Below are 27,581 nucleotides of genomic sequence, written 5' to 3' on the forward strand. Positions count from 1 at the left end.
CGTCAAATTGACGACTTCCGTAAATCTAGTGTTAACAAACAACATTTTCCAATACTTTTGCTATGTTTCGATTTTTCTCATTTATTAACACTTGGCATGCGGGTATACTTCGCCAGCAACTTACGCGTGCAGCGGCCATTTTTTCGTGAATCGTGGGAAGTTTGGTTATTCAGTAAAATCACAGTAAATCGAAAACTACTTCGTTTTTATCAACGAAACTTTTTTTATTTTACACTTAAATATATACTGTATGATTATTTTAACACAGAAAACGATATTTTTACGAAATTACGAAAATATCCGTTATCCATCACAAATCTACTAAACACGTATTTTTACGTGACCCGCGCTCCAACGACAGACTGTAAAAAACGTAAAAATACGTTGCCCGCATGCAAAGTGTTAATACCTGTATTATTTGTTTACAATTTATTTGTGAGAAATTAAGCACCTGTGGATTTTGGCCCTGAGCGTGATTACGTCTCATTTTAACCGTAAAAACCGTGAACGCCTGGCTCGCAATGACGCGTGTCTTTGAAATCAACGAGTTTTCCATAAAAAATGTGGCTTTATCGCGTCGTGTCCCGTGCATCGACGAGATTTATGGTGCTCGTGGCGCTCGAAGTTGTCGGTACGTCCCTCGGGGAGGGGGGGGCCTCCCGTTAACCCATGGCTGCCCATCGTCTTCGTAAGGGGAAAACCGACGGGTGTGGGGGGGGGGATATCGCGGTTAAATGGTGGGACGTTGGGTGAACTGGAGGGGCTAGGGGGACAGGATGAAAGAAAAAGACGGAGGGAAAGAATCTCGGGGCGGCGAAGTATTCGTGAAGGCACCATACATCGGCAGCGTCGCGCACGTAACGACGCCAGCCGTCTCGACGCCACGTGTCCGGGCGGCGAATAAATCGTTGGTGAAGAAATTCACCGGGCGCGTAACGAATTTTATCGTACGGTTCGTTTCGTCGGCGATAATTTATCAAATTTGCTGCGCGCTGGTGTCGATTAGATAATCGAGTGATATCGGGTGCTCCGTTAAATAGTACGTGAAACGTCCCCGGGAAAGTAACAGCCACACGATAACCGCCAGGTAATTCTGTCAATATGAATTACGTTATTATTATTTATCGTTAAAGTGCCCTTCGAATGTATCGAAACCTCGGATGTAAGAATAGACGATGAAAGAAAGAATGAGAAATGTATTGTTCTCGATGCTTTACGTTGCTAAGTGAAAGAGTAATTTCACGCACGACGAACTGTGAAATTGCATTCCTCTATGTTGTTTCTTTTCTTTTCTCCGCTCGTGCGTATGCAATATTTCTTTCATTGCCTGGATAAGTACACGATATAGTGTGCTGGACGAGCTGGTCTACTGTTTTTGTCGGTTGTTGTGCAGGATGGTTTATTGAACCGACGATCGCCGTCTATGCTGTTCAATTATCTCTGATTGAAAAAATACGCCTATGGTCGGAGTACATACATACGTGATTCAATGTGTGTAACTGTACATTGGTCGAATTTAGAATCTTAACGTGCCGATACGTTGGTAGCACTGATTGTTTTCTATCAGCATGTAATCGTGTTAAGGAACCACAGAAAATATCTAGATCCTCGTAAAACGATAGGTATTAACGAAAATGGAGGAAAGTTTCTGATTCGAGAAAGTGATGCATTGAAATTGAACTAATATTAACACTGGAACTATCAAATCGGTCTAAATGATCCATTCGTAATTTTAAATATGGAATCTGATATGAAAACTTGTAAAAAATTCACTCGACTGAATTTTTGAAAAAATTTTCTATAAGAGAATATATAGACACTTATTTCCATTGCATTATACATTTCTTTTTATATTTTTGGTACAAATAAACACACTATAATTGTCGGTAGTTCCAGTGTTAATAATTCAGTAAGAATTTGTTTGAAATCGAGCATATTAATATACTTGGCAATAAGAACGCCAAGTTATCTACAGTCTAAGTGAATAATCGAATTTTTTAATTCGTTGAGAAGAGGCACAAAATTCATGAATTTTATTTGAAATTATTAAATCAACATTCGTTTAGAAAAATTGCTTAACATTACATAAACTCGAAGATATCAAATTATCGTTACATCAGCGTTCGAATCTGATAAAATCATATTACAGGTAGTCGAATTTAAACGCTATTTGCTTCAATATATTTTTTTTTGCGATCGTCAGGAAGTAATACTTATTTTCTGTTTACGAATAATTTCGTTGATGAATTTTGTAAATATTAAGAAACTAAATAAGACATATCTAGTATTAGGAATTTTAGAATCGATTAATTTTTTTAGTTTATTTAATCCTACAAATAATGTGTGCAATTTAAACTAAATTTTAAGTCTAAAAAATAAATTCAACAACGATTGGATAGCCCGGTACGCCCGCAAAGGATTACTATAACATTCCATACGTTGCATACGTCTACTTTACTCTTCACGAATAACACGAATTCACGAAAATTTTAGGTTCGTTTGTGTTAATGGATTTCAATTCACGAGTGGAAAATTACTGTCGCTGGTGTTTAAAATTTACGTCAGTCGTGCTCGACAGATTCAACAGAGGCGTTGCACCTCACGCGTCGTGCGTTATATTTAACACCAGTGCGAGGGGAAACCACCAAAATGGCGGATTCAAATTTCTAATTTAAAGTCACAGAAATTGCTAGAATGAATTCTGTCGAAATAAAAGGAATTATCCATCGCGATTTATTAAAGTTTGTTGCAGATGCGAGCGTTTTGTAATTCGCGCGCGTCTTTGAAGGTACATATGTAGGAGCAGTGTGATCGTCGATTGTTAGGCAAATAAAAGAATCGTGCTAAGAAGCCGCATGTTGTTCCGTTCGTTTTTTTTAATAAAGAAAACCCCATAGCTCTAACAAAGTTTTATATTTCTGATAATGAATAAAACATTATTAGAACGATTCTGACCGTTTTATTGTTAACAATTGTTTCTCGTTGATCTGTCCATGTCGTAACAGAAGATGCAACACGCGCGAGGACGATTAATCATCGACAGTTATACGGTCCTATCGGTCATTTTTCTTGCCTCGATGCGATTCTCATTTTTCCATCGATAAACCGCGCGCGTGCTCTTGCATAACTCGATCGAGAGTGATCGACGCGGGTCAGCGGGGTGAAACCTCCTCACGAACCTTCTCGTTCGAGCAAATTCTTGAATTAATTAACGCCACTTAATGTCTTCCTTCTTCCGACAACTATCGCGGGACGCGATACTTCTCGCCAATTATGTATTCATTTTTCAGCCAATGCTGACGAGGCGTTGGAACTCGGTTAAGTGGTCTTTTTTTTTCTCTTTCTGGACCTTTTTCGCCCTCGTTTCACCGATTGTTCCATGCCCCACATTCGCCATTACTTACATACGAACAACACCTATTTATACGTTCCTTTTAATAATTTTCTACGTTCTCGACGAGATATCACAAAACTTCCGTTCGAACGGGTAACTAAAAATTTATGCTAACGATTTTAACACTAAATTTACGGTGATTGATCGTACGCATATTTATTGATACCTTTCATGTTAACGATTACCTTAAAATACGATTTTTCTTTTAATTAGAATATGTATTCATGCCAGTGCATCAAAGTTGTTAAAAAATAATATTTACGTGTTCTGCAATTTTAAATATGGAATCTGACATCCGTCGAATTGATGGCTTTCGTAAATCTAGTGTTAAATAAACAAGCTTCAAACGAATTAAATATAAAATTCTTAACACCGTTTATTTATTAATATAAATTATAATTATTAAAACATTCTTTCCGTTGTATATCTTTTTTAAAACGTACAGATTTATTTATAATAACATACAAAAAACCTTAACAACTATGCAACTCTCTTTCTTCCTAGTCTCTCGTTTTCGTGTCGCCATCGACTTTTTTTTATTATTGTTTTTTTACAATCTTCCTGTAACCGCCTTATCTGGGCCTATAACTTGTTGTATATCTTTCTTAAAACGTACAGATTTATTTATAATAACATACAGAAAAAAAAAAAAAACCTTAACAACTATTTTTTCAAAACTTTTTTTTCTTCTTGGTCTCTCTCGTTCTGTCGTGACTTCTTTGTCTCTTCGATACACCTGGTATTCCCCTCACTCATCGTCATTGCCAACTTCCACAACGAAATCACCATCGATATCATTCACAACACTCTCGATCACACTGAAATAATCAAAATTATTTATTTTCGCTCTAACTCTACGGTCAGATATCATTTAATGCGATGTTTCATAAAAATCTGCGTTAGATAGTTCCCAATGCCGCCTCGTCAAAGTCCATTATCGGTTGCTACGCGCAAAGGTTGTCGGTTCGACCGTTTCCTCGCGAAAATCGACCGATTTCCCGTCGCGATGCAGCCTCGACGTTTCTGTTGTTAAGAAGCACGGCGAAGAGACGGACCGTGGCTCGAGTGTCCTCGCGCCAGGTAAAAAATTGTCCGTCGCCCCGAATCCTCAGCGGCTTTTCACGCCCGGGACAAAGAAGATTGGGGAGGACGTGTCTCCGTTCTTTGTACGCCCCTTCTATTCATCTCGCTAATAATCCACGGAGAACGGCGGAGTTTTGCCGCGGGAATATCCAGAAGTTTTCTCTTCAGCTTTCACCGAACGCAAGAAAAGCGAGGCTGCCGTGATTATTACCTTTCTTTCTCCAGGGAGCTCGCTATTAAAACCTAATCGCAGAAACCGAACGTATCGTCCACCGTTTACAGACGTAAATTTTTTTTAACGTTGATAAATTACTCCGGAAACGGGAGGAAGTGGTTCGAGAAGACGATGATCACGTGCACGATTAATTTTTACTTTGCATCGAAGAATGTGTCTGGTCTCGAAGAGGCGATTAAAACGAAGTATATTTTTGTTTTTGTTCGCGATTTAATATGTAAATGTGTTTACATGTTGTATCCGGTAGCTTTGCATCTACGCAATAATTCTATTCGGTTTCATCGTTGAATATATACAGGGTGATTCTAGGGGCCAAAATAAGACGAAAATCAAGGATACTAATTTGTTGATTGGGGCTTCTTTAAAAAGTTATTAACGTTTAAACTTCCACCACTTCTCGATTTTTTTTCTAGAAAATGCGTAGGATTTTGGGGATACGTGTAATGACCAAAAATGATTGAAATTGACCCCCGCGACCGAAAATAATTTTTTCAGAATCATTAGAAATTTTTTTTTTCGTCGTAAAATTTCAGAACTTCTCGAATTTTTTTCTAGAAAATGCGTAGGATTTTGAGGATATGTGTAATGACCAAAAATGATTGAAATTGACCCCCGCGACCGAAAATAATTTTTTCAGAATCATTAGAAATTTTTTTTTTCGTCATAAAATTTCAGAACTTCTCGAATTTTTTTCTAGAAAGTGGGTAGAATTTCGGGGTTATGTGTACTCACAAAAAATGATTGAAATTGACCCCTGCAACCGAAAATAATTTTTTCGGAACGATTTGAAATTTTTTTTTTCCGTCGTAAAATTTCAGAACTTCTCGAATTTTTTTCTAGAAAGTGGATAGGATTTCGAGGGTATGTCTATTCACAAAGAACGATTGAAATTAACCCCCGCGACCGAAAATAATTTTTTCAGAAAGATTTGGAACTTTTTAATTATCAGGGTAACAGACAGTTATGGTCAGACAATATAGTTTCGGTAATGAATTTTTTTCTCGAAAATGGTTAGAATTTCGGGGATATGTCTATTCACAAGAAATGATTGAAATTGACCCCCGCGACCGAAAATAATTTTTTTAGGACAGTTTGAAATTTTTTAGTTTAATTTTTTCATAACTTTTTAGCGAAGCCTCAATGAACAAATTGATATTCTTGATTTTCGTCTTATTTTGGCCTCTAGAACCTCCCAGTACAATTTTTTCCTAGGACTGTGACAGGTAACCTTTCTGCCTGGTCAGTGAATGTTGAATATATTAGCATTTCATGTTCAATAACTGACGCGACAAAAACAAATCACGGAAATGCGAATAGAAGTAAACATCGTTACGTGTATGTAAATCATATGAATGTATCCAATCCAAAGTATTATGAACAAGAAAAAAAATTTGAAAGTGAAATACACTGACTATACCGTGAGCTCGTGTTTTGAGTTTCAATTTTCCAGTTAAAAATCATACAAAACACTGGCGTTTAAAAATTCTGAGCGACATTAACAATCTCGAGATAAAAATAGATCTTTAAAGGGGCAGACGTTTTTGCTTGCCTTCCAATAAAGCGTTTTAAAATGCGTACAATGACCTGCGGTCGTTCAAGGTCGTTCAAGGTCAACTGCGATAAAAAATAATTTACTCCAAGGAATTAATCGTGTACTTTCGTGTCTTGTCTTATTACTGATATACTGCTCTTGTAATCGCTACACTGATTGTGGAATGTAAACAAACATTCGATCACGTTGTACGCTTCATATTTACCTGTATGCACGAGTGCTATTATTAGACCGCGGTATGCTGTCGACCGAAGAGCGGCATTGTAATATTCAGTCTCGAAAATGCATTATGCGAAAGTAGTTAAAGTTTCTATTGTTTTCATTCGCGGCGCACGTAATTAATTATTTACGAGACGGTGTTCTTCGAAAAACAATGCACAGTATTATTAATTTAAAGCGTGCATTTTAACCATTTGCAAGCAGTGTATACGTAAATAAATAAATACTAATAATAAAAGATCTTTATTCCGTACACGTACAGTCGGTGTAAAAAGTACTCGTGCAACGGATCAATTTGAAATAAAACAAATATGTACATGTGTTTCTTTTTAGAGTTAATTGAACACAGTGGTAAATCAATAGTATATCTGACATTATATTTATAAAATATAAATAGTTCGAAACGCTGAACAGAGAAAAATTCATATTGCTGTTTCGAAACAACCCCCTCGCGAGGCGTTCGGAGTACGAAGTTTCGATGCTCGATTCGAAATAGCGCGTTGTTCGCGCGCTAACGACGCTCCGTGGATTTGGTCGTTCGCACGGGGAACGAGCGTACTTTCTAAATTTCCCGCGAAACAGCTGCTCGAGCTTGCAGCAGCACTGACACACATTGCATCCGCATGCATTCCAAATGAATGCATAATTCAGAGGACGTGCAGTTTCGGGCTGGAGCGCGCGGTTCGCGAGCGAGAAACGTGGGAGAAAGGAACGAGGGAACCCGTTTACGTCCAATGGCAGAGCGGGTGGGGGCGCCACAGGGGAGAATGGGCAAGATGGTGGGGAGGATCGTCGCGCACCGTTCTCCCCACCCGCTGCTATCCCCCTTCCGCGCCAGAGATAATTTTAGAGTCGTCAGAATAAAACAACGATACGGTTGCACATGTTCGAACAGCTGCTGCGATCAAGTTGAACTTTGAAAACGTGCGATCGAACGTAGAAAACCTGCTAAACCTGTATACGCATACTTTTTGGTACCAAGTACATAATGCTCCCTTTTCCTGGTCGAACAACACGACGAATCGGTCGTTTTGCCGGATTAACGTCCGAGAAATAACAATTTTAATGGGCCATATTTAATAATTATATAATAATAATAAGTAGAATAGAGTAGAATACACGACTAGAGTCTGTTTTCGTAGATAATTTTTATTTCCTTTTTTTATGCTATCAGGAAATAATAAATTGTTACGAGGTACTAAATGAATATAAAATAGTAATAAACATAAATTAAGATAATTTATGTGGCCGTGAAATATTTTATAGCACCGTAGCGCAGAATAATTTCATCGACCATTTATTAACAAGTTGAAAATAACTCTCCAGGCGAATATGCAAAGTGGTCGAGCATGTTAGGAGGCAAAGATTCAGTGACAGGCTATTGTGTCTGGGTTAGGTTTGGGTTAGGTTGATTAATTTTAATGGGGGATTCTGAAATTTTTCGGCGAAAAATACATTTTTCAAATCGTTCTAAAAAAATTATTTTCGGTTGCGGGGGTCAATTACAATCATTTTTGGTCATTACACATACCTTCGAAATCCTACCCATTTTCTAGAAAAAAAATCGAGGTGTGAAATTTTCAACGGGAAAAAAAAAATTTCAAATCGTTTTGGAAAAATTATTTTCGGCTGCGGGGGTCAATTACAATCATTTTTGGTTATTACACATACCCTCAAAATCCTACCCATTTTCTAGAAAAAAATTCGAGAAGCCTAATTTTTCGACGGAAAAAAAAGCTTTCAAATCGTTTTGGAAAAATTATTTTCGGTTGCGGGGGTCAATTACAATCATTTTTGGTGAATAGACATACCCCCGAAATCTTGCGCATTTTGGAGAAAAAAATTCGAGTAAGTGTTAAAATTATTCGATGAAATTAAAAAATTTTTGACAAACTTTTGATGATAATTTTTTTCACCAAAAATGATTGAAATTGACCCCCGCCACCGAAAACCCTGTGTATGATGTACACATTTTCAAAATAAATGTATTTAGAACAGTTTGTGACGATACATATTCTTCTTAAGTAAATGAAAACTGTATTGTTTCGTATAGATCGAACAAAGAACGAAACAAAGCATTCGAGACATCAAAATCAGAGATGTTTTTTTATACTTCAAGTTACAAAATTATATATGTCGACGATGAGTTAAAAAAAACCAAGGACCTAGGTAGAGTTAAAAATAGATAAAAAGAGGAATTGTGACATACAAATGTTCAGGGGCCGCGTTAAGAACCTGGTAGGCCCTACACAAAATAATACTCAATAATAGTAATAATTCCTGCGTTTATCCTCCAGTAAATTCATAAACCTCTACTTCTGATATCTTTTTTTCGATCCATAGAGTCCTAGATAACACTGAGTTGGTAAGCCAAAATGTCTACCTATATCTATGTTTCCTATAAAAATTAAAAAAATTTTTTTTTTTGCCCGAGCAATTTTTCATCAAGAAATCGCGCTCATTTTTGTTGCATACTGTGAATAAACAACTAATAAGAGACCAAGTATCGAGGGAAATCGTAATCGTAATGTTGGGATTCCCTCGAACCACGAAAAAAGAACGATAAAAATCGAAACGAACGTCAGACAGCGAATTGCACATCGAATCGATAGAGGACACCTTGTTTTCATCCTGGAAAATAGTCGTGCGCGGGGAGGGGGGACAGGGGCGCCTGGTGGGGCATCCGTTGCCCCTGTTTATTCCCCCACCATCGTACGGTCTCTCGTCCGTCTCTGTCGCTCTGCCCTCACCACTGAGGTCTCCCGAGCGTTGGTCGACGGCGACCGAGGTAGGGAAGGTTCCTCCAGTCGTCGTCGGCGTTTCTGATAGTGGGACCACGCGACTGTTACCGTCTTATCGCCTCAGCTTTTTATCAATGGAGAGCTCGTGTCACCGTCTTTCACGTTCACGTACGCACGCCTCGCGATTACGCTCCACGACGCACGCGCGATATCGTGAGGAGAAGAGAAACAGAGGCTCCGGGCGTCCGGTACCGAGGGAAACGAGCCTGCACGGCGGACCGTCGCGTTTCTGGACGACGGAGTGTGACGCACGACTTCGAGTAAAGTCTATGGAATAAAGTCGGCGAGAGACCAGCGGTCTCCGCAGCTCCACGAAGCCTGGGGCTTCGTGTTCGATATCGAGTCGGCTCGCTTGGTGCGTAAAAGGGACACGCCTTTGTTGGAACAATGTACCGTTCCGAGATCGAGGACTCGTGATCTTTGTTCTCCCGGTGATAAAGCCGTTCAGATCTTCCCGTAATCGAGGGGGAAAGAGACGGGAACCGTTCCGGAGGTACTCTGAACACGGTCCTGGCCGAACGAGTTACGTTTCGCTTCGATGGAAGTTGGTCAGCCTGACGTCGAGGGCACGAATTTGATCCGACCAGGAAATTTAGGCAGAGTCCGTGAAATCGTTCGCAACGAGATCCCAAAAATAAGAAATTAATTTGTTCGTTTGGAGAACCGCAATTGGCTACGTTTCGAACATTTTACCGAGCAAGACGTAATATCGGTTGTACTACGTGGGTATCGAAATAGAAGCAGGCCGTTGATTGGACGCTTGTACGGTGCTGAAGGCTGAGTTTTTTGACGAGCGATGGTCCATCGAGTCGCGAACGGTCGGAGTTAAATCGGACGCAAAACTGGTTCGATCGGATCGAGGATACGGTATTTTTAACGGCGCAACTTTTTTTCGAATAATTCGCCCAGCGAGCCCGGAAAGAGTAAATTAAGACGGTGTCTCGATTCGAACAACGGTCCTTGAATTTCAGAACCCGAGCAGCGCCGAAATAATTTAGAGAAAGGCGTCTCACGGGGACCCGTTGGACGCGATTTACGGGGGCACCGTGATCGCGTTTTATGCTTTCAGTTCCCGGACAAAGGAAACAACGTACCCTTTGTTCGTTCGAACAACTTAAGAGCGACTCGAGGCGGAATTAGATGATAGAATCGGGGAGGAACGCGTGACCGGGGGACTAAAAGAGAAAAACGTAAAATAGGGCAGCTTCGACATCGACCAGGTATTGAAAATTTTCTTACGAGCAAGAGAAAACGTTGCTAGAAATAAATCTGATGCAAAAAGCTCAGTGGGTGTACGGAAAATAACTGTACGAATCGAAGGAAACAGCTGTTCCGCGCCGTCGACTCGTCTCTCCTTTTTTTGCCTCTTCTTTGTCTCTGTCTTTGCTCCCCTTTAAATTCTTCGACGAGCCTCAGTTTGACGCAACGCGTCTTCTCGCGCGACAAGGTCATATTCGTGGCACATGTTCCACGAAAACGCGTTTCAAATTTCGTTCGAGGTATTGACACTAATTATAGAGCCAGCTGCACCATCTTTGAGATAGGAAAATGTTCACGATTGTTCGACTTCGAACCAGTTTAAGCCGATTTCGTTCGGTGGCAGGAGTCATTCTTGAAAGCAACTCTCCTACAAAGAACGCAGAACGAATAAACTCGTGGAAAGGGGGGGATAAGGATAGGCCATGTGGCGTTGTTAACTCAGGGTCGTCTTCGTTGCCCATAATGCCCTGCACAACTGCAACGTCATGATAGTACGTCGATCACATATCGATCTATTTCAGCACAATTTAATTAAGGAATTTTTGCTGTTTCTTCTAAACTAACTTCTTTCGTCGGGGTAAGAATTCTTTTTAAAATTGTTTCTTTTCAGTGAAAGTTTTTTTTCGACGCTTAATTATACGTTAAAAAGGTAGAATGTTGATTTTGATGAGTACGTTTCACTTCGTATAATATTTCAGCTGTAGCAGAATTTTCTTTCCGCGCACCACAAACAATTATCGTATCTCATTTCTCTCTGTTATCAAACATCATAGGTAATTAAGAAAGTGTAATCGTGTCTCGAGAAAAATGCAAAGCAATAAAACGATTGCAGTGTTTGTAATGGGACTCTATCCGATATTTCTTCGAAACATTTTTTCTAGTTGCAAATCATTTTTTAAATACATGGTGTTCGGCCACCCCTGGGAAAAATTTTAATGGGGGATTCTAGAGGCCAAAATAAGACGAAAATCAAGAATACCAATTTGTTGATGGAGGCTTCGTTAAAAAGTTATTAACAATTAAATTCAAAAATTTCAAATCGTTCTGGAAAAATTATTTTTAGTTGCGGGTGTCAATTGCAATCATTTTTGGTGAATAGACATACCCTCGAATTCCTGCGTATTTTCGAGAAAAAAATTCGAGAAGATATCAAATTTTTCGGCGAAATTGAAAACTTTCAGATCGCTATAAAAAAATTATTTTTAGTTGCAGGGGTCAATTACAATCATTTTCGATCGATAGATATACCCTCGAAATCCTACTCACTTTCGAGAAAAAAATTCGAGAAGATTTGAAATTTTTCGGCGAAATTAAAAATTTTCAGATCGCTATAAAAAAATTATTTTTAGTTGCAGGGTTCAATTACAATCATTTTTTATCCATAGACATAACCCCGAAATCCTACCCACTTTCGAGAAAAAAATTCGAGAAGGTGTGAAATTTTCGACGGGGGAAAAAATGTCAAATCGTTTTGGAAAAATTATTTCCGGTTGCGGGGATCAATTGCAATCATTTTTGGTGAATAGACGTAACCTCGAAATCTTGCGCATTTTGGAGAAAAAAATTCAGAACTGACGAAATTTTAAACGTTAATAACTTTTTAACGAAGCCTCCATCAACAAATTGGTATTCTTGATTTTCCTTTTGTTTTGGCCTCTAGAATCCCCCATTAAAATTTTTCCCAGGGTTAACTAAACACCCTGTATATACAAACTACTTTCCCAGAGAATTGCAAGGCAATTTGTTTGGTACTTTAATGAAGTAAATTTTTGTCTTGCAATGAATATTTTCGGCTAGAGTCTGACAAATATCCCATAGATATTTTACCATTTTGTTATTTCGAAAAAGATACTCAAAGTCAGTTAACTTTTTTACTTTCAAGTTATTTAAGACTTTGTTTACGAAATTTGTGAAGAATGTTTACGAGTTAAATGTAAAATTCAATTAAAAAGTCCATGAAAAATGGATGGAATTTAAGTATTTTAATAAAACTATATTTATTCGAAATTCTAAATGTTGCTGCAGTCCTTATTAAACTGTTACAATATTCAACGCTAGAAATTATACGATCCATTAAATTGTTGTGAAAGTTTAACGAAAGTCTGAGTTTAATGCACAATGAATACTTCATGTTTAATTATTTTAGACTACACAGCCTCACATACACGCGATAATTCATTCAAAAATTTAAGTGAATATCAAGAATCGCCTAATACAAAACAACACCTGCTCACTGTAATAATTTCGTTACAAAATTAACTATTATATCTTATTTTACATCTCAATCTTTTTAAAAAAATCATTTCACCCGTTTAATACAGTATCTCGCAATGTAGCATGTGAAAAATAAATATCAATCTCGAATAAAGTAAACGATAATATGATTGATGGGTCAAGAGGCACAAACAAGCCTCTCCAAATACATCCAATCAGAAGATTTCGGGGCAAATAAAAATACACTCGTTTCGTAGTTCGAAGAAACATCGTAATCGATTTGTAACGATATCGACGGTTATTCTATCGAGTAATCCGCGCGCGCTGAGGCCGCTCGATTTCAAAATGGTGGTGGGGGGGGGGGCTCGATACAGAGTGATGCACCGGACGAACACGAGCGATAAGAGATAACGGTTAGAATTTAATGCTGACTCTTTTCGTTTCCATCGCGCTCCTTTTTTCGCTCGCGTTTCGCCGGGGGGTCAAAGGGCATCGTCGTCCCGTTGCAAACGGTCGGAGGCGTTGTTCCGCCACGCGTTCCTCGATAATAAAGCCGATGGAACGGCCACGATCTCGCTCAGTTTGTTTCCTCTGCTCTACTCGTTTCCTATGACGAGCTACAACCGCGAGCTTCTCGTCGCTACTCGCGTTGCCTTCGAACTTCCGGAAGATCCTCTTACCGTAGGGATCACAGTTTTGATCCAAGAACATTTCATCGTTGTCATCGGTATCGAACAGTAGAAGACTCGGGGTCGTTGAAACGATTAATTTGCTCGAGAAATACGAGAGTAAAATTTTATTCCCTCGAATCTACGAAATTTTTGTTCTCGAGCGACTAATTCGAGGGAATCGATTTTTTATATCGACGCTACGACTGTCGATCGTTGTACGGTACCTGTTTCCTGTTTCCGGTTTCCGGTTTGCGTGGATTCTCGCGTAGCGAGGACCAGTGGCGACAGATCGCGATCGCGGGTCACGGTTTTGACAAGACGAGAAAGATGAGCGCACGGATCGCGTGAAACGAGGGACGGGAGAGAGGAGAGGCTTTGGGGAGAGACTGAGTCGTTTGTACGCGGGCCCACTGATGCTATAGTAGTATAGTTCGAGGAACAAGCAGGAGCTGCGCGTTTAACCGCAAGTGTCGTGCAGGAACGCGTTATGGTGGCGTGTAGCAGCTGACAGCGGCCACGGACGAATTTTATGCAAGGGAGGATCGAGAGAAAGAGCTTCTAGCCGACTCTTCACCATGATACGCATATTCGCAGACACCTTCAAGAACCTGATAAGTGAGTGTCCTCAGGATTCTCGACATTGAATCTAAAATTGCGTCCCTCGTTCGTTGGGAAAGATTAGAAATTTTCTAAATTGCTTTTCCCACTTTTTGTTTCCCTTCGAAGATCTGTGAATTTAGTCACGTTGACGGGGAATATCGAGTTTTGAGAAATAACATTTAACCTTCATTATCTAATGAATTTGATATCCGTTATCACTGTCAGTGATTTGGTCCAATGAATTTGTTCCTTGTTCGTTGAATAGAACGTTGTTATTTTATAATACTTTTACATTTTGGTTATGGAGAAATTATCATTGAATAACGCTTACGATATCTCTGTTTGCGATAAGTGACAAACAATTTGATAATTCAACGTTTTGCTTTATCTTTCGTATATAGGTAATTTTGTTTTTTCGTCGGGCTAATTGATCGATTAGGTATCGTAAACTACCGTCTGTAAATTATTCATTTTTTTATGATAAATGGAGAGAAAATTATCATTTGGAAATAAATATAATCCATTACTCATCGCTTCGCGTGAACGTATATAATCTGCATCTCATTACGATCTATTTATATCACTTTTTCTTCTTCCTGGGCAATCTATGCGAAAGTAAACACATTTATGAATATTTCTAGGAATTTTCAAATATTGGTTCAAAAATATAAATATTCTGGAGATATTTCGCTAGGATCTTCGTTCCAAAATATTTTAAAATCAAAACCGAATCGAGTACTGCTTTGGATCGTTGAACTTGTTATTTTCAACACTTCGCGAATTGTTTCGAATTTTGTTCTCAACATCGTCACGTTTCAGAAGAGTGCAGCGGTCATATTAATCAAATTATTTATAACTTCGTACAACATATATATCACCGTGCACGTTACGTATGTAGAATCACGTGGCTATACCCTGTATTTCGCATCCGGTCGAAACGTAAACTCGCGAACATTACACAATCGATACATTGTTCATAAACTTTCCCACTTATATGCTGGGCGTTCGACCAACCCCGAGAAAAATTCTAATGAGAGATTCTAGACGCCAAAATAAGACGAAAATCAAGAATATCAATTTCTTAACTGAGGCTTCGTTAAAAAGTTATTAACAATTAAATTCAAAAATTTCAAATCGGTCTGGAAAAATTATTTTCAGTTGCGGGTGTCAATTGCAATCATTTTTTGTGAATAGACATACCCTCGAATTACTGCGCATTTTCGAGAAAAAAATTCGAATAGATGTGAAATTTTTCGGTGAAATTAAAAATTTTCAGATCGCTATAAAAAAATTATTTTTAGTTGCAAGGGTCAATTACAATAATTTTCGATCAATAGACATACACCCGAAAGCCTACTAACTTTCTAGAAAAAAATTCGAATAGATATGAACTTTTTCGATGAAATTAAAAATTTTCAAATCACTATAAAAAAATTATTTTTAGTTGCGGGGGTCTATTACAATCATTTTTGGTGAATAGACATACCCCCGAAATCTTACCCACTTTTGAGAAAAAAATTCGAATAGATGTGAAATTTTTCGGCGAAATTAAAAATTTTCAGATCGCTATAAAAAAGTTATTTCTAGTTGCAGGGGTCAATTACAATCATTTTTGGTCATTACAATTACCCTCGAAATCCTACGCATTTTCTAGAAAAAAATTCGAGAAAGTGTGAAATATTTCGGCGAAATTAAAAATTTTCAGATCGCTATAAAAAAATTATTTTTAGTTGCAGGGGTCAATTACAATCATTTTCGATCAATAGACATACCCCCGAAATCCTACTCTCTTTCGAGAAAAAAATTCGAGTAGATTTGAAATTTTTCGGCGAAATTAAAAATTTTCTGATCGATATAAAAAAATTATTTTTAGTTTCAGGGGTGAATTACAATCATTTTCGATCAATAGACATACCCCCGAAATCCTGCGCATTTTCGAGAAAAAAATTCGAGTAGATGTGAAATTTTTCGCGTAGAATTTTCCGATTCGAATTTCTATCGACGATTCATCGATCTCCCGTGCAGGCGATCGACCTTGCACTTTTCGTCGAGCTCATTCTCCATCGACTCGCGGTATACGTGACTGATGCAACGTGCAGAGAGTTCTGCATGATCTCGATAATGATTTCCCTACCGTTCTCCTTTTGATCAACATTTTCCGCCATTTTTTGACGGCTGGCTGGCGCTATAAAATTAGGTTTCGCGCGACGAATTACATGACGCAATTTGGTGCTCCTTTTCCTCGACCATAAACGCGTCCATTCTAGCGAACGATCCTTATTGCGTTATATTGCGTTAAACGATCGTCGGTTTCTTTTTGCCGCCTTTCGAACGATGATGCTCGAAGAATAACGACGATTGTAGTAATTACATTTTCCATTGAAACAACTGTGCCTTTGTGAGCTTTGTTGAATCTTCCTGGATTATAATGTTTAGTTCCCACCGTGTAGAACACGTGACAAGTTTGTGGATCGTAGCCGAAAGATACATCAAATATCGAGCCTTTTGTCATACATCTGTTATCAAATGATTAACAACCGATAAGGAGATAAACACGGGTCTCGATTCAATCTTTATCTTTTTTTAGATGCGTCCGTCACATTCGATCGCCTCGAGCAATACAATTTAGTTTTCATTCGTCCTTATTATAAATTTATTTTGTCAAACTAAATATTGCTATATTAGAAGCAGTAAACTTTCAGTTACACGATATAACAATATCCAATTGGAGTTCTATTTATATCGTAAATAGAATAACATCGTGATTTTCATTGTTAAACAGTAACGACTGTAATAGTAACCGTGGATGCTATTTGTATGATAAACAGGAAACAACGTAATCGAGAGATCACGATCTTCATACGTTGCACGAACGTACGCGATACGAATCGTAGAAACCAATTTTAATTTTCGTTTTACGAATGTAAGAAACTGGGTTAAAGGATTTCTGTGCACAAAGGTTTTAAACTCGTCAGCGATCGCTCTTCGTTCTCAGTTATTTTTTATTGCCGCTTCTGTGCTTCTGCCTTCCACTGCATTACGACAGTAATCATTTATACTGTTACAGACTCTGTTACTCGTAAATAGCACTTGGCTTTTTACCGTTCAGAATCTACATTTATGCACTAGATTTCGATTCGTTTGGTCTGTAATTCTTTGTTAAACAACATTGGACAATCGACTTTGAAAATTCATTATGCATGCGTGCAATAGAGTACGACTTGGACTTTGGCACAAGTAGAAATGGCGAGTGCTAGACAGACACGCTAAAGCAACTAGCATTCGATCGCATGCATCGTCAAGAAATTGTTCAATTACCTAGAAAACGAAGCTCTGAAGAAAAGAACCTTATTCTTTATTTTCAATTTATGTATTTATACAGATTCATCTCTGGAACTACCATCGTTCTGTATCATGTTACTTTTTAACAATAAAAAAAATTCATTAAAACACTACTATTCGTCATATCAGGCTATGCAAGATTTTTAAAATTTACACTTATCTTAAGCTTTGCAATCTTCAAAAATCAATACTGATCCCTCGTCAGTGGATAATCTGAATGCAAACGCTGAAAAGCAAAGGGTTAAAGCAATTCTAAAATACAGGGTGTTCAGCCAACCGTGGGAAAAATTTTAATGGGGGATTCTAGAGGCCAAAATAAGAGGAAAATCAAGAATACTAATTTGTTGATGAAAGCTTCGTTAAAAAATTATTAACGTTTAAAGTTCCGCCAGTACTGAATTTTTTTCTCGAAAATGCGCAAGATTTCGGGCATATTCGTAATAACCAAAAATTATTGCAATTGACCCCCACAACCGACAATAATTTTTCCAGAACGATTTGAAATTTTTTTTTCGTCGTAAAATTTGACATCTTCTTGAATTTTTTTCTCGCAAATGCGCAGGAATTCGGAGATATGTCTATTCACCAAAAATAATTGTAATTGATCCCACTAAATAAATATAATTTTTCCAGAACGATTTGAAATTCTTTTTTTCGTCGAAAAATTTAGGCAATTAGATTTTCAGTATAGAATTTTTTTCTCGAAAGTACATAGGATTTTGGGCATATTCGTAATAACCAAAAATTATTGTAATTTACCCCCGCAACCGAAAATAATTTTTCCAGAACGATTTGAAATATTTTTTTTCCGTCGAAAAATTTCACATCTTCTCGAATTTTTTTCTAGAAAACGGGTAGAATTTCGGAGATATGTCTATTCACCAAAAATAATCATAATTGACCCCACTAAATAAATATAATTTTTCCAGAACGATTTGAAATTTTTTTTTTCGTCGAAAAATTTAGGCAATTAGATTTTCAGTAAAGAATTTTCTTCTCGAAAGTGCATAGGATTTCAGGTATATGCGTAATAACCAAAAATGATTGTAATAGACACCCGCAACCGAGAATAATTTTTTTAGAACGATTTGAAATTTTTTTTTTCGCCGAAAAATTTCAGCACTTTCTCAAATTTTTTTCTCGAAAGTGGATAGGATTTCGGGGGTATGTCTACTCACCAAAAATAATCATAATTGACCCCACTAAATAAATACAATTTTTCCAGAACGATTTGAAATTCTTTTTTTCGTCGAAAAATTTAGGCAATTAGATTTTCAGTAAAGAATTTTTTTCTCGAAAGTGCATAGGATTTCAGGTATATGCGTAATAACCAAAAATGATTGTAATAGACCCCCGCAACCGATAATAATTTTTCCAGAACGATTTGAAATTTTTGAATTTTCGTCTTATTTTGGCCCCCAGAATCTCCCATTAAAATTTTTCCCAGGGGTGGCCTAACACCCTGTGTCTATTTCAAAACTTCGAGTCTATCTTTTGATTCGTTCGAGAGTGGCTTTTGATCAGTGTTCGACGCGTAACCGTGGCTCGACACGGTCGGATCCGTTTCTTGAAACGATTCTGCATCACACTCGAGGGAACGTTCAGCCCTGCAAGTGGCATCTCGACTGGTCGGTTATTCAAGGATTAACTAGATTAGAGGGTTACCGACAATTGGAGTTGATTGAACGATGACCAAAAGGACCCTTCGCGAACGTACTCGAAACACACTTGTTTCAGTCCGTCGAGGTGCCTCGAGGAATCTAGTCGACGAAGTTTCCAGTCCACGCAAAGCGTCTACGTAGTAGGTAACATAAGATCCCAAATATTTACCGTGGTTCTTCTACCGTATCCGAGATAAGAATTCATTCGAGGTCGTCGTCTGTTTTTTATCACGACACCATCAAAACAATTCCAGAGCAAGGTACACCTAAATTTAGCAACAGCTGTTGTATCTCTTTTGTTGTTACGTTAAAAACTCGAGATTTCATCGACCGTGACGTAAGCTTGGCAAACAACCGTTCGAAGAAAAAGGATATTAGCACGCGACCAGTGCTCGAACAAAGACTCTGTGATGAAGCGTTCCGTCGAATGGTTTTCCGCAAGTTCGCGCGAAGAATGGGGGGAAAAACCCATGAAAGAACTTATTGGAGTGCTATTGAAATTTTTACGGATTTCTTCGTGCGATTGTTTTTGCTATTGTTACCACTCGGTGTATAACACATTAGATGAATTGCTCTATTCGTGACGTTACTTTACCTAAGCAATGGTTTCTTTTTTTGGACTTTTTTTTTTAACAGACTTTTAGACATTTTAAATCTTTTAGGGACGTTATGTACTTCACTTCTTGAACAATCTTTTCTCGCAAAAATGTTCATTTTTTTCGAAGAACTCCGCTCGAAACTTTGATACACAGCGTGACAGAAATAATTGATTTATTAATACATATACAGGATGGAGAGGAAACTCTATCCGCCTGAAGTGTTTCCGTTATTTTTAAACGTGGACAAAAATGTCCAGTTTGTAAAAAGTCTAAACGATTTCAACGATCTATAGGTAGATCGTTTACATTTTAGAAATTTGAGGATCTCGTGGGTATCAGAAATTTTATAACAATTTCAGTCTCAATATCGGATATTAATTTACGAAAAAACTTAAAGGAAAGTTAATTTACGAATTTAACGAACGAATCTAAAATCGTTCTATTTATCATATTGTCGAATTTTTTTCTCGAAAACGCATAGCATTTCGGGGGTAAGTGTATTCACCAAAAATGATTATAATCAACCCCTGCGACTAAATATAATTTTTTCAGAACGATTAGGAATCTTTTTTTTCGCCAAACATTTTAAACACCCTACCCTCTGTCGATTTTTCTTAAAAGTTCGTTTTTGATTTTTAATTGTTTTATTTAACGCCCTACAGAAAAGTTGTTCAATACGTTTTTATAGGTAACTATGAACTCCAGTTCAGAAAAAAGTTTCATTCAAATGTATTCACTATTGTAGGAGTTATGGACCGTTGAAGGTTGGACCATTTTTATGGGGTTTTTCTCACTTTCCGGGGTTGAGAAATAACTTTTCGGCAATTCTTAGAATTTCTACGTATTCTGCACCAAAATACCCGTTGTTTGCTTTTTGAAACATTAAAATCGTCCAACCCGTTCAGAAGTTATGATGTTTTAAAGATTCGCATGAAATTTCGGGGGACCATTTCTGGGCCTCACATTAGATTTTCGGTAAAGAATTTTTTTTCTCGAAAATGCGTAGGAATTCGAGGGTATGCCTGTTCATAAAAAATGCTTGTAATTGACCCCTGTATCTAAATATAATTTTTTTAGTAGGATTTGAAATTTTTTAATTTCGTCTAAAAATTCCAATACCTTCTCGAATTTTTTTCTCGAAAATGGGTAAGATTTCAAGGGTATGTCTGTCCACCAAAAATTATTGTAATTGACCCCTCTAACTAAGTATAATTTTTCCAGAACGATTTGAAATTTGTTAATTTTGTCGACAAATTTTACACTTTCTCGAATTTTTTTCTAGAAACTGGTTAGGATTTCAGGGGTATATGTAATGACCAAAAATGATTGTAACTGACCCCTTTAACTAAATATAATTTTTTTAGTAGGATTTGAAATTTTTTAATTTCGTCTAAAAATTCCAATACCTTCTCGAATTTTTTTCTCGAAAGTGGGTAAGATTTCAAGGGTATGTCTGTCCACCAAAAATTATTGTAATTGACCCCCGCGACCAAAAATAATTTTTCCAGAACGATTTGAAATCTTTTTTTTTCGTCGAAAAATTCAGGCACTTCCCTAACAAATAAAATATAATAAAATTCCTACGATTTATTTTTCGACTGTTTTGTATCGACTTTGCTGCTGGATGCACGCGGCTGTGAGTTTTTTGTTCGTGTAAAGTGTAATCCATAACATTTATGCACCGTTTATTGAAAGAATCGAAGTGTTTCTTATTTTTCGCTTGCTTCCATCACGAATTGGAAAATGATACATTATAGAACGGGGCAGTGATACTCGATGACCCGTGTCAGATCAGTATGCCTCGTCAATATCTTCCTACATTCAGCAGCGATAACGGATCGTTCGATTCTCACGCGACCGCGACTATTTCTTTCTTTTCCATGGTTATCGCCGATGATGGCGCGATGTTGTTGATCGATAAGATGAAATTTCGTAATAGTTCTACTTTACCAAAGATGATTGTAATTGACCCCTGCAACCGGAAATAATTTTTATAGAATGATTTGAAGATTCTTTCGAAATATCTCTATCTCTATCTCTGTCCACATATTTATAGTATCGTTCATGATTATTCAAACAACTCCGCGCATTCAGAAATACGAGACTGTATTTGCTAACCTTTGCAAAGTTTGTCTTTTAAATTCCGAATGCTAATAGTTTGAATGAATTATGAACATCAGTTTGGTCGGCGTATAATATTTTCATAAATCGGGATATTGCATAATACATATACATATATTTACATGCATTTAGGTAAAATTATTTTCACGGAACATCGTCGATTAATATATGATCGATAGTCGTCCAATCGAAAGTATGTTTAAAGTCCATCGTACCATAGGGATGATTCACTATTGAAAACTCGTGTGTGGAGAATAACGTTTATGTTTGTTGGCATAAATCTTAACGGACGCAATCATTAAATTAAGATTAAAGAATACGATGTTTCGATTAACTATAGATACTAATAATATTAACTATTCCTGCAACTGGGTCGATCGCTATTAAATGAAGCGTTAAAGTTGGAACGTGGACAAATTAGCTGGGATAAATCAACAGCTTGAAATTAAGAACAATTTTAACGCGTTAGATCACTTTGTTTGATTTGAAATCCTCGTAAGAGAAATGGTTTCCAAAAATTATTATATGTTTTCTGTAGCGTCGCGGTGCCATTTTTCTTCCATTCGCGACGGAAGTAGAGCCAAAGGAACACGATCGAGTTTATGGAATTAACTCTTTTCGCAGCTTTACGTTTCTTTTCACATTTTTCTCCCCCCTAATCGCGACCATGTGGCAGAGTCGTTCGAGTGGACTTCGAACCCTTGATCGCGTTATGTTTCCACGAGACATTAAATCATTAGACGTCGCGGAACTTGATGGAGTTCACAGTCACGTAATGGTTCAATAAACTGAATTTCTTTGAATCACGGCCAGCGTACTTTGCATCTCCGTTTCTTTGAAATGGGATTTCCATTTAAACGCTGGGAAAACGAAGAGCGATTGAAAATCTATTTATGCGCGAAGGCTGCTCGGGTAGTAGCAAAGTACATTTGTCAAAGTTTATAACGAGTTTACTCGATATCTAGAAAAGGAATCGAACGTTCGGAGTTGGTCGAATCTTCTATCGACTAATTAACATTCGATTTTCTTGCTCGCTACAAATTTCCATTCGATTTTAAAATAGAAAAGTGAAACTAAATTATTTTTTCAAACGTAAATTATTTAATATTTAAAAGATTAGGGGATTCCAGAGGCCAAAATAAGACGAAAATCAAGAATACCAATTTCTTGATGGAGGCTCCGTTAAAAAGTTATTAACATTTAAAGTTCCACCCCTTTTCGAATTTTTTTCTCGAAAATGCGCAGGATTTCGGGGATATGTCTATTCACCAAAAATTATTATAATAGACCCCCGCAACCGAAAATAATTTTTTCAGAACGATTTGAAAATTTTTTTTTTCCGTCGAAAAATTTAGGCTTCTTCTCGAATTTTTTACTCGCAAACGCGCAGGATTTCGAGGTTATATCTATTCACCAAAAATGATTATAATAGACCCCCGTAACCGAAAATAATTTTTCCAGAAAGATTTGAAATTTTTTTTTTCCGTCGTAAAATTTTCACCCCTTCTCGAATTTTTTTCTCGAAAACGCGCAGGATTTCGGGGTTATGTCTGTTCACCAAAAATAATTATAATTGACCCCACTAAATAAATATAATTTTTCCAGAACGATTTAAAATTTTTTAATTTAATTGTTAATAACTTTTTAACGATGCCTCAGACAAGAAATTGATATTCTCGATTTTCGTCTTATTTTGGCCTCTAGAGTCTCCCGTTAAAATTTTTCCCGGGGATGGCCAAATTTTTGCAAATAGTTTAATACAAATAATTCTTCCAAGTATTTTTAATCGTATTATTTCACGATGAAATTATATTTTCGTTCTCTGATTCGATAAGGACGTGTTGTTGCGCTGATATGCGAACGATAGTATATATAATGCACAGAATTCATTCTCTCCAACAATATATCGAGCATAAGACGAAGAAAGTACATACGTGTCCTGTGCATTCGTGATCGAAATACGCCAGTGGGAGTTGGAGGGAATTTTCCTCGAATGATAACGATAATTGTTAGCAATATTCCTACAATATTCTGTTTAAAAATTTCTACGGTACTTAAATAATCGTACTATTCGATAATACTAATAAATCTACTACCTAATTATTATTAACAGATTTGTCATAGTTAATGTGTGTTAAATGTTATACGCAATTAATATTAATGAAGTGTCTGTTTGGATAAACTCCAACAATATACGTTTCATTTATTAACGAAGTGTCTAGTAGCGAATATCTTTTAAGAGTAATCAAAATTTACTAAAAAGAAAGTGATACAGAAACTACGATAAAAATGTTTCGAAACTTCACTGATAATTACAAATATAAGCTTTTGATAATTATGTTTGGTGACGCGTGTGGCATAGTAAGTTAGGATTTAAATTCCTGCAAATACTGTAAGTAATGAATTTTAAAATTCATTTTACTGTGATATATCATGCTTTAAATCCATTGCAAATGATCATGTTATTTTTTTTTTTCAAATTGTACCCACTATTTGAAACCTTCGATAATCCATTTGTCTTAACATCGATAACTACTGTGCATTGTACAGCCTTGAATTAAAATGCTTACACGATCCTTTTCCAATGAGGAGTATGCGGATATGCTGCATTCCGTTTATGGTTTTTTGCAACGAGGACGAACGACTAGCTATATCAATGTATCAGCAAGGCTTCTCTGATAGAAGTGTGCTATATTATTTTATGATTATCTGACTCCAATTACGTTCATCTGAAGGGTGACGAATTGATGGATTTATGTATCAACAAAATTTACGCAAATGAAAAATATTCGAAGGACTTCGTGTCAATTATAAATAAATTGATCCACGTTCTTATTACTTTGTTGAGAAGAAATATCAACATATTTTGAATATATTATCAAAGTAGCTCTTATCCTTTTTCTCCCTCAAAGTGATTCTGATTCACAAAAGAAGCTCCATTTTCTTTTTCCCCCATTGCAATCGACTCGTATAACATTTCATCGTACATTTATTCTCAAAACAGATCAATACGTATAGTTGAATTAGTGAATGCCTTATATACGAATCGAAAATAACAAAAAAAATAGTTACATTCGCGATTCCCGTTTTCCAACGCGTTAATTCTCTCGTCGATACGCGCCATTTGCCTTCTCAGAGGTCTATTTGCGCGGGAAACATAAATCTCGGCGCGAGCGTTAATCCATCGAACGAGGAGTTCATAAGACAGTGGAGTTTCCAGAGTGGCGGGACTACCGATCCCCCCCGATCGTAAACGCGTTTTATAACCTCCACTCTCGTTCGAGGTTTTGTTCCAATATTATTGTCGGGTATTCGAGGGCGCGGCATTCTACTAAAAACAGAAGTCGTTTTAGAATTCGAGGGCGCGGCGTGTTGCCCGTGGAAACCGCGGTCTCGGCGAATTGACCGCCGTAAAAACCACGCGCGAAAAAAAAGTTTATTCCCGCGTAATTGCCGCTCGCCAAAGGGAAGAAACTGCCTTTCGTTGCCAACGGTGTTATTACGGAGCGAACGTGAAAGAGAAAAATTGAATATCCTGCACGGGCAAGCTGTTTTTATCGCGAACGACCGTACAGGAAGTTTCAAAGCTATTTGTCAAACAGTAATCCTGCCTCATTGTTATATTCATTCCAAATATATTTATATGCATTTCTATAAGCTTTCTTGTAAGGATTTAATTAGATATAGGAACACAAGAGCAGATACGACAAAATAAAATAGCAGAATCTAGATAGAATAGTAGCTACAAGTTTCTAAGAACTTGTGCTGAATATCTAGGAAAAAGAGGCAGAAGTGATGGCTAACTGTGAGAGCAAGATGTGGTGACACAAAACTATGAAATAACTTATTATTAATTGGACAAGGAGAAAGAAAAGTGTGAATTATATCAAAGAGATTATGGAACATTCAAACGGTTGTTGGAAGACTGAAAAGTTAGAGAGACCCCAAGAGACGTTAGGGTGTGTTTGTATGACTGAATTAAGGAATAAAGTTGTAAACCATGTACATTGCAATTTTAACATTATTACCTTTTGTTCTTTCTTCTGCTGCTATTTCTGCTATTTTCTTCTGTATTTCTTCTTCTTGTTTAGTCAGGTCACCATTGATATAGATGTCTTTTCTTGTTCATTTAAACCTCTTCTTCCAAGTTATTTATTTCTAGCCCTTTTATTACAAGATCGGTTCTTCTCTCTTCTTTACATCTGTATTCATCTATTATTCTCGTTTCCAATTTCCATTTCCTTCACTTCAGTACACCCATCTTGTTCATTTTCTCCAATAGTAGGGTTAATTTCGACGCTTTGTATTTCTAATTAATTTCGTAGTCTTCCTTCTTGCCCCCCTATTTTTCTAATGTTAGTTCCCTTTACTTTTCATCTTCCATTGCTAGTTTTGCATTGGAAACAATTCCTAAAAGATTCTAGGTTTTTTCCCTCCCATGACCACGTGCTTACATAACCTCAAAAACTCCGGGATAATGTTCTATTCTTCGTAGCTTCTTCGTACCTATAATGTTCTGTTTTTCTTTTTAACTAGTTTCACGTATCATTTTTCTTTCTATCAGCCCCTTTTCTGTTAAATTTTGCTTTCTGTTCTTCCTTTTTATGTATTATTTCTCTCGCTGCGCGATACTGCAAACCCATACTCGCCATAACTATTCCCCGACTACTAAAGGCGTTCGTACAAGCAGAAACAGTTGAAAGCGGACATACTAAAGTTACTTCCATTCAAATTCAATAATTTCGAAAACAGTTATTCATACTTTCGTGCAGGCTCATCGATACTGAGGCACCCTGTATTCTCGTAACGGTTCAAGACACGAATACTTTCGTTCCATACAAGTTTTGTTTCCGGTTGTATTGAGAGCTCTGGAAAACGATCCTATCTTTACGATGCTTTCTCATCGCTGTCTTGAGACCGTAAATTATTCGAGCAACCGTATTACTTGAACTTTATGCTTTGTTCCCCTTTTACGAAGGTACAAAGAAATTAACGTATTCCTTTTATGCGGATAATTTCTATGGTTTCGAGCAAGCAGAACTTCTTAAATATGGGTGAAAAATATAATCTGGAATAGTGTAGTCTCTAGATTGTTCGAACGAGAATTTTGGGGATCCAGGGGTCTGTGTCTGATCAGTTTTGTTTGCTCTTTTCCGACAGCCACGTCAGCGGTGATCCTGAAGACGGAACACGAGCACCACCAGTTGTCAAGTCTGTCCGGGGACAACGTTCTTGGCACAGGGGTTAGAATCGGACGGGGCGAGGACGCAGTCGCGGTCGGCACCAGGGAGGTTATGGATTCGGCGCAATCAGCGATGATGAAGCAAACGGACTACGTTGTAGGTCAGTGTATTCGACTCGAAAAAATTCCATTTAATTTCGTCGAATCGATCGTTCGAATTCCGCCTGACGCTCGAAATCGAATCGTTCTTCAACCCGTTGTTATCTTGATCGAGGACTGTTCGCGTATTCGTGCCGCGAATTTCGTCGATGCTCGACAACAAGTGGCGCCGGGGCGATTGTTTATGGCCGATCCGGCTACTCTGGAATTCGTCTTCGATAAATTGTGCATGACGAGTAATATTGGTGAAACGATTATCAATGAAAATTTTATGATAATTGTGTATTGTGACATCGTGACTTCTACGGAAATGTCTCTGTGGAGAGAAGTGGAAAGTTGTACCGTTTTGCTATTACGATAACACGTGTGATTAACGAACTTGTAATAATTCTTGACCACTGGGTGCGTTGTTTCGGAAAAAAATTGTTACGTAATGTAGTCGACGTTCAGAGACTACAGTTCAAATCTTTGCGTACACGTATTACGTA

The 27,581-nt window shown here is 37.4% G+C and overlaps 1 protein-coding gene across 1 annotated transcript in view; it reads left to right on the top strand.

Annotated features, from left to right (window-relative positions):
- LOC122405434 overlaps positions 1 to 27,581 on the top strand; it is a 50,194-nt gene that overhangs the window by 19,775 nt on the left and 2,838 nt on the right. Inside the window, exon 7 of the mRNA XM_043410171.1 lies at positions 26,913 to 27,095. Within this exon, the coding sequence (XP_043266106.1) occupies positions 26,913 to 27,095 (183 nt within the window). The remainder of the gene's footprint in view (positions 1 to 26,912; positions 27,096 to 27,581) is intronic.

Source organism: Colletes gigas, unplaced genomic scaffold (genome assembly GCF_013123115.1).
Source record: "Colletes gigas isolate AHSC1104 unplaced genomic scaffold, ASM1312311v1 Colletes_gigas_Sc00004, whole genome shotgun sequence".
NCBI lineage: Eukaryota > Metazoa > Arthropoda > Insecta > Hymenoptera > Colletidae > Colletes > Colletes gigas.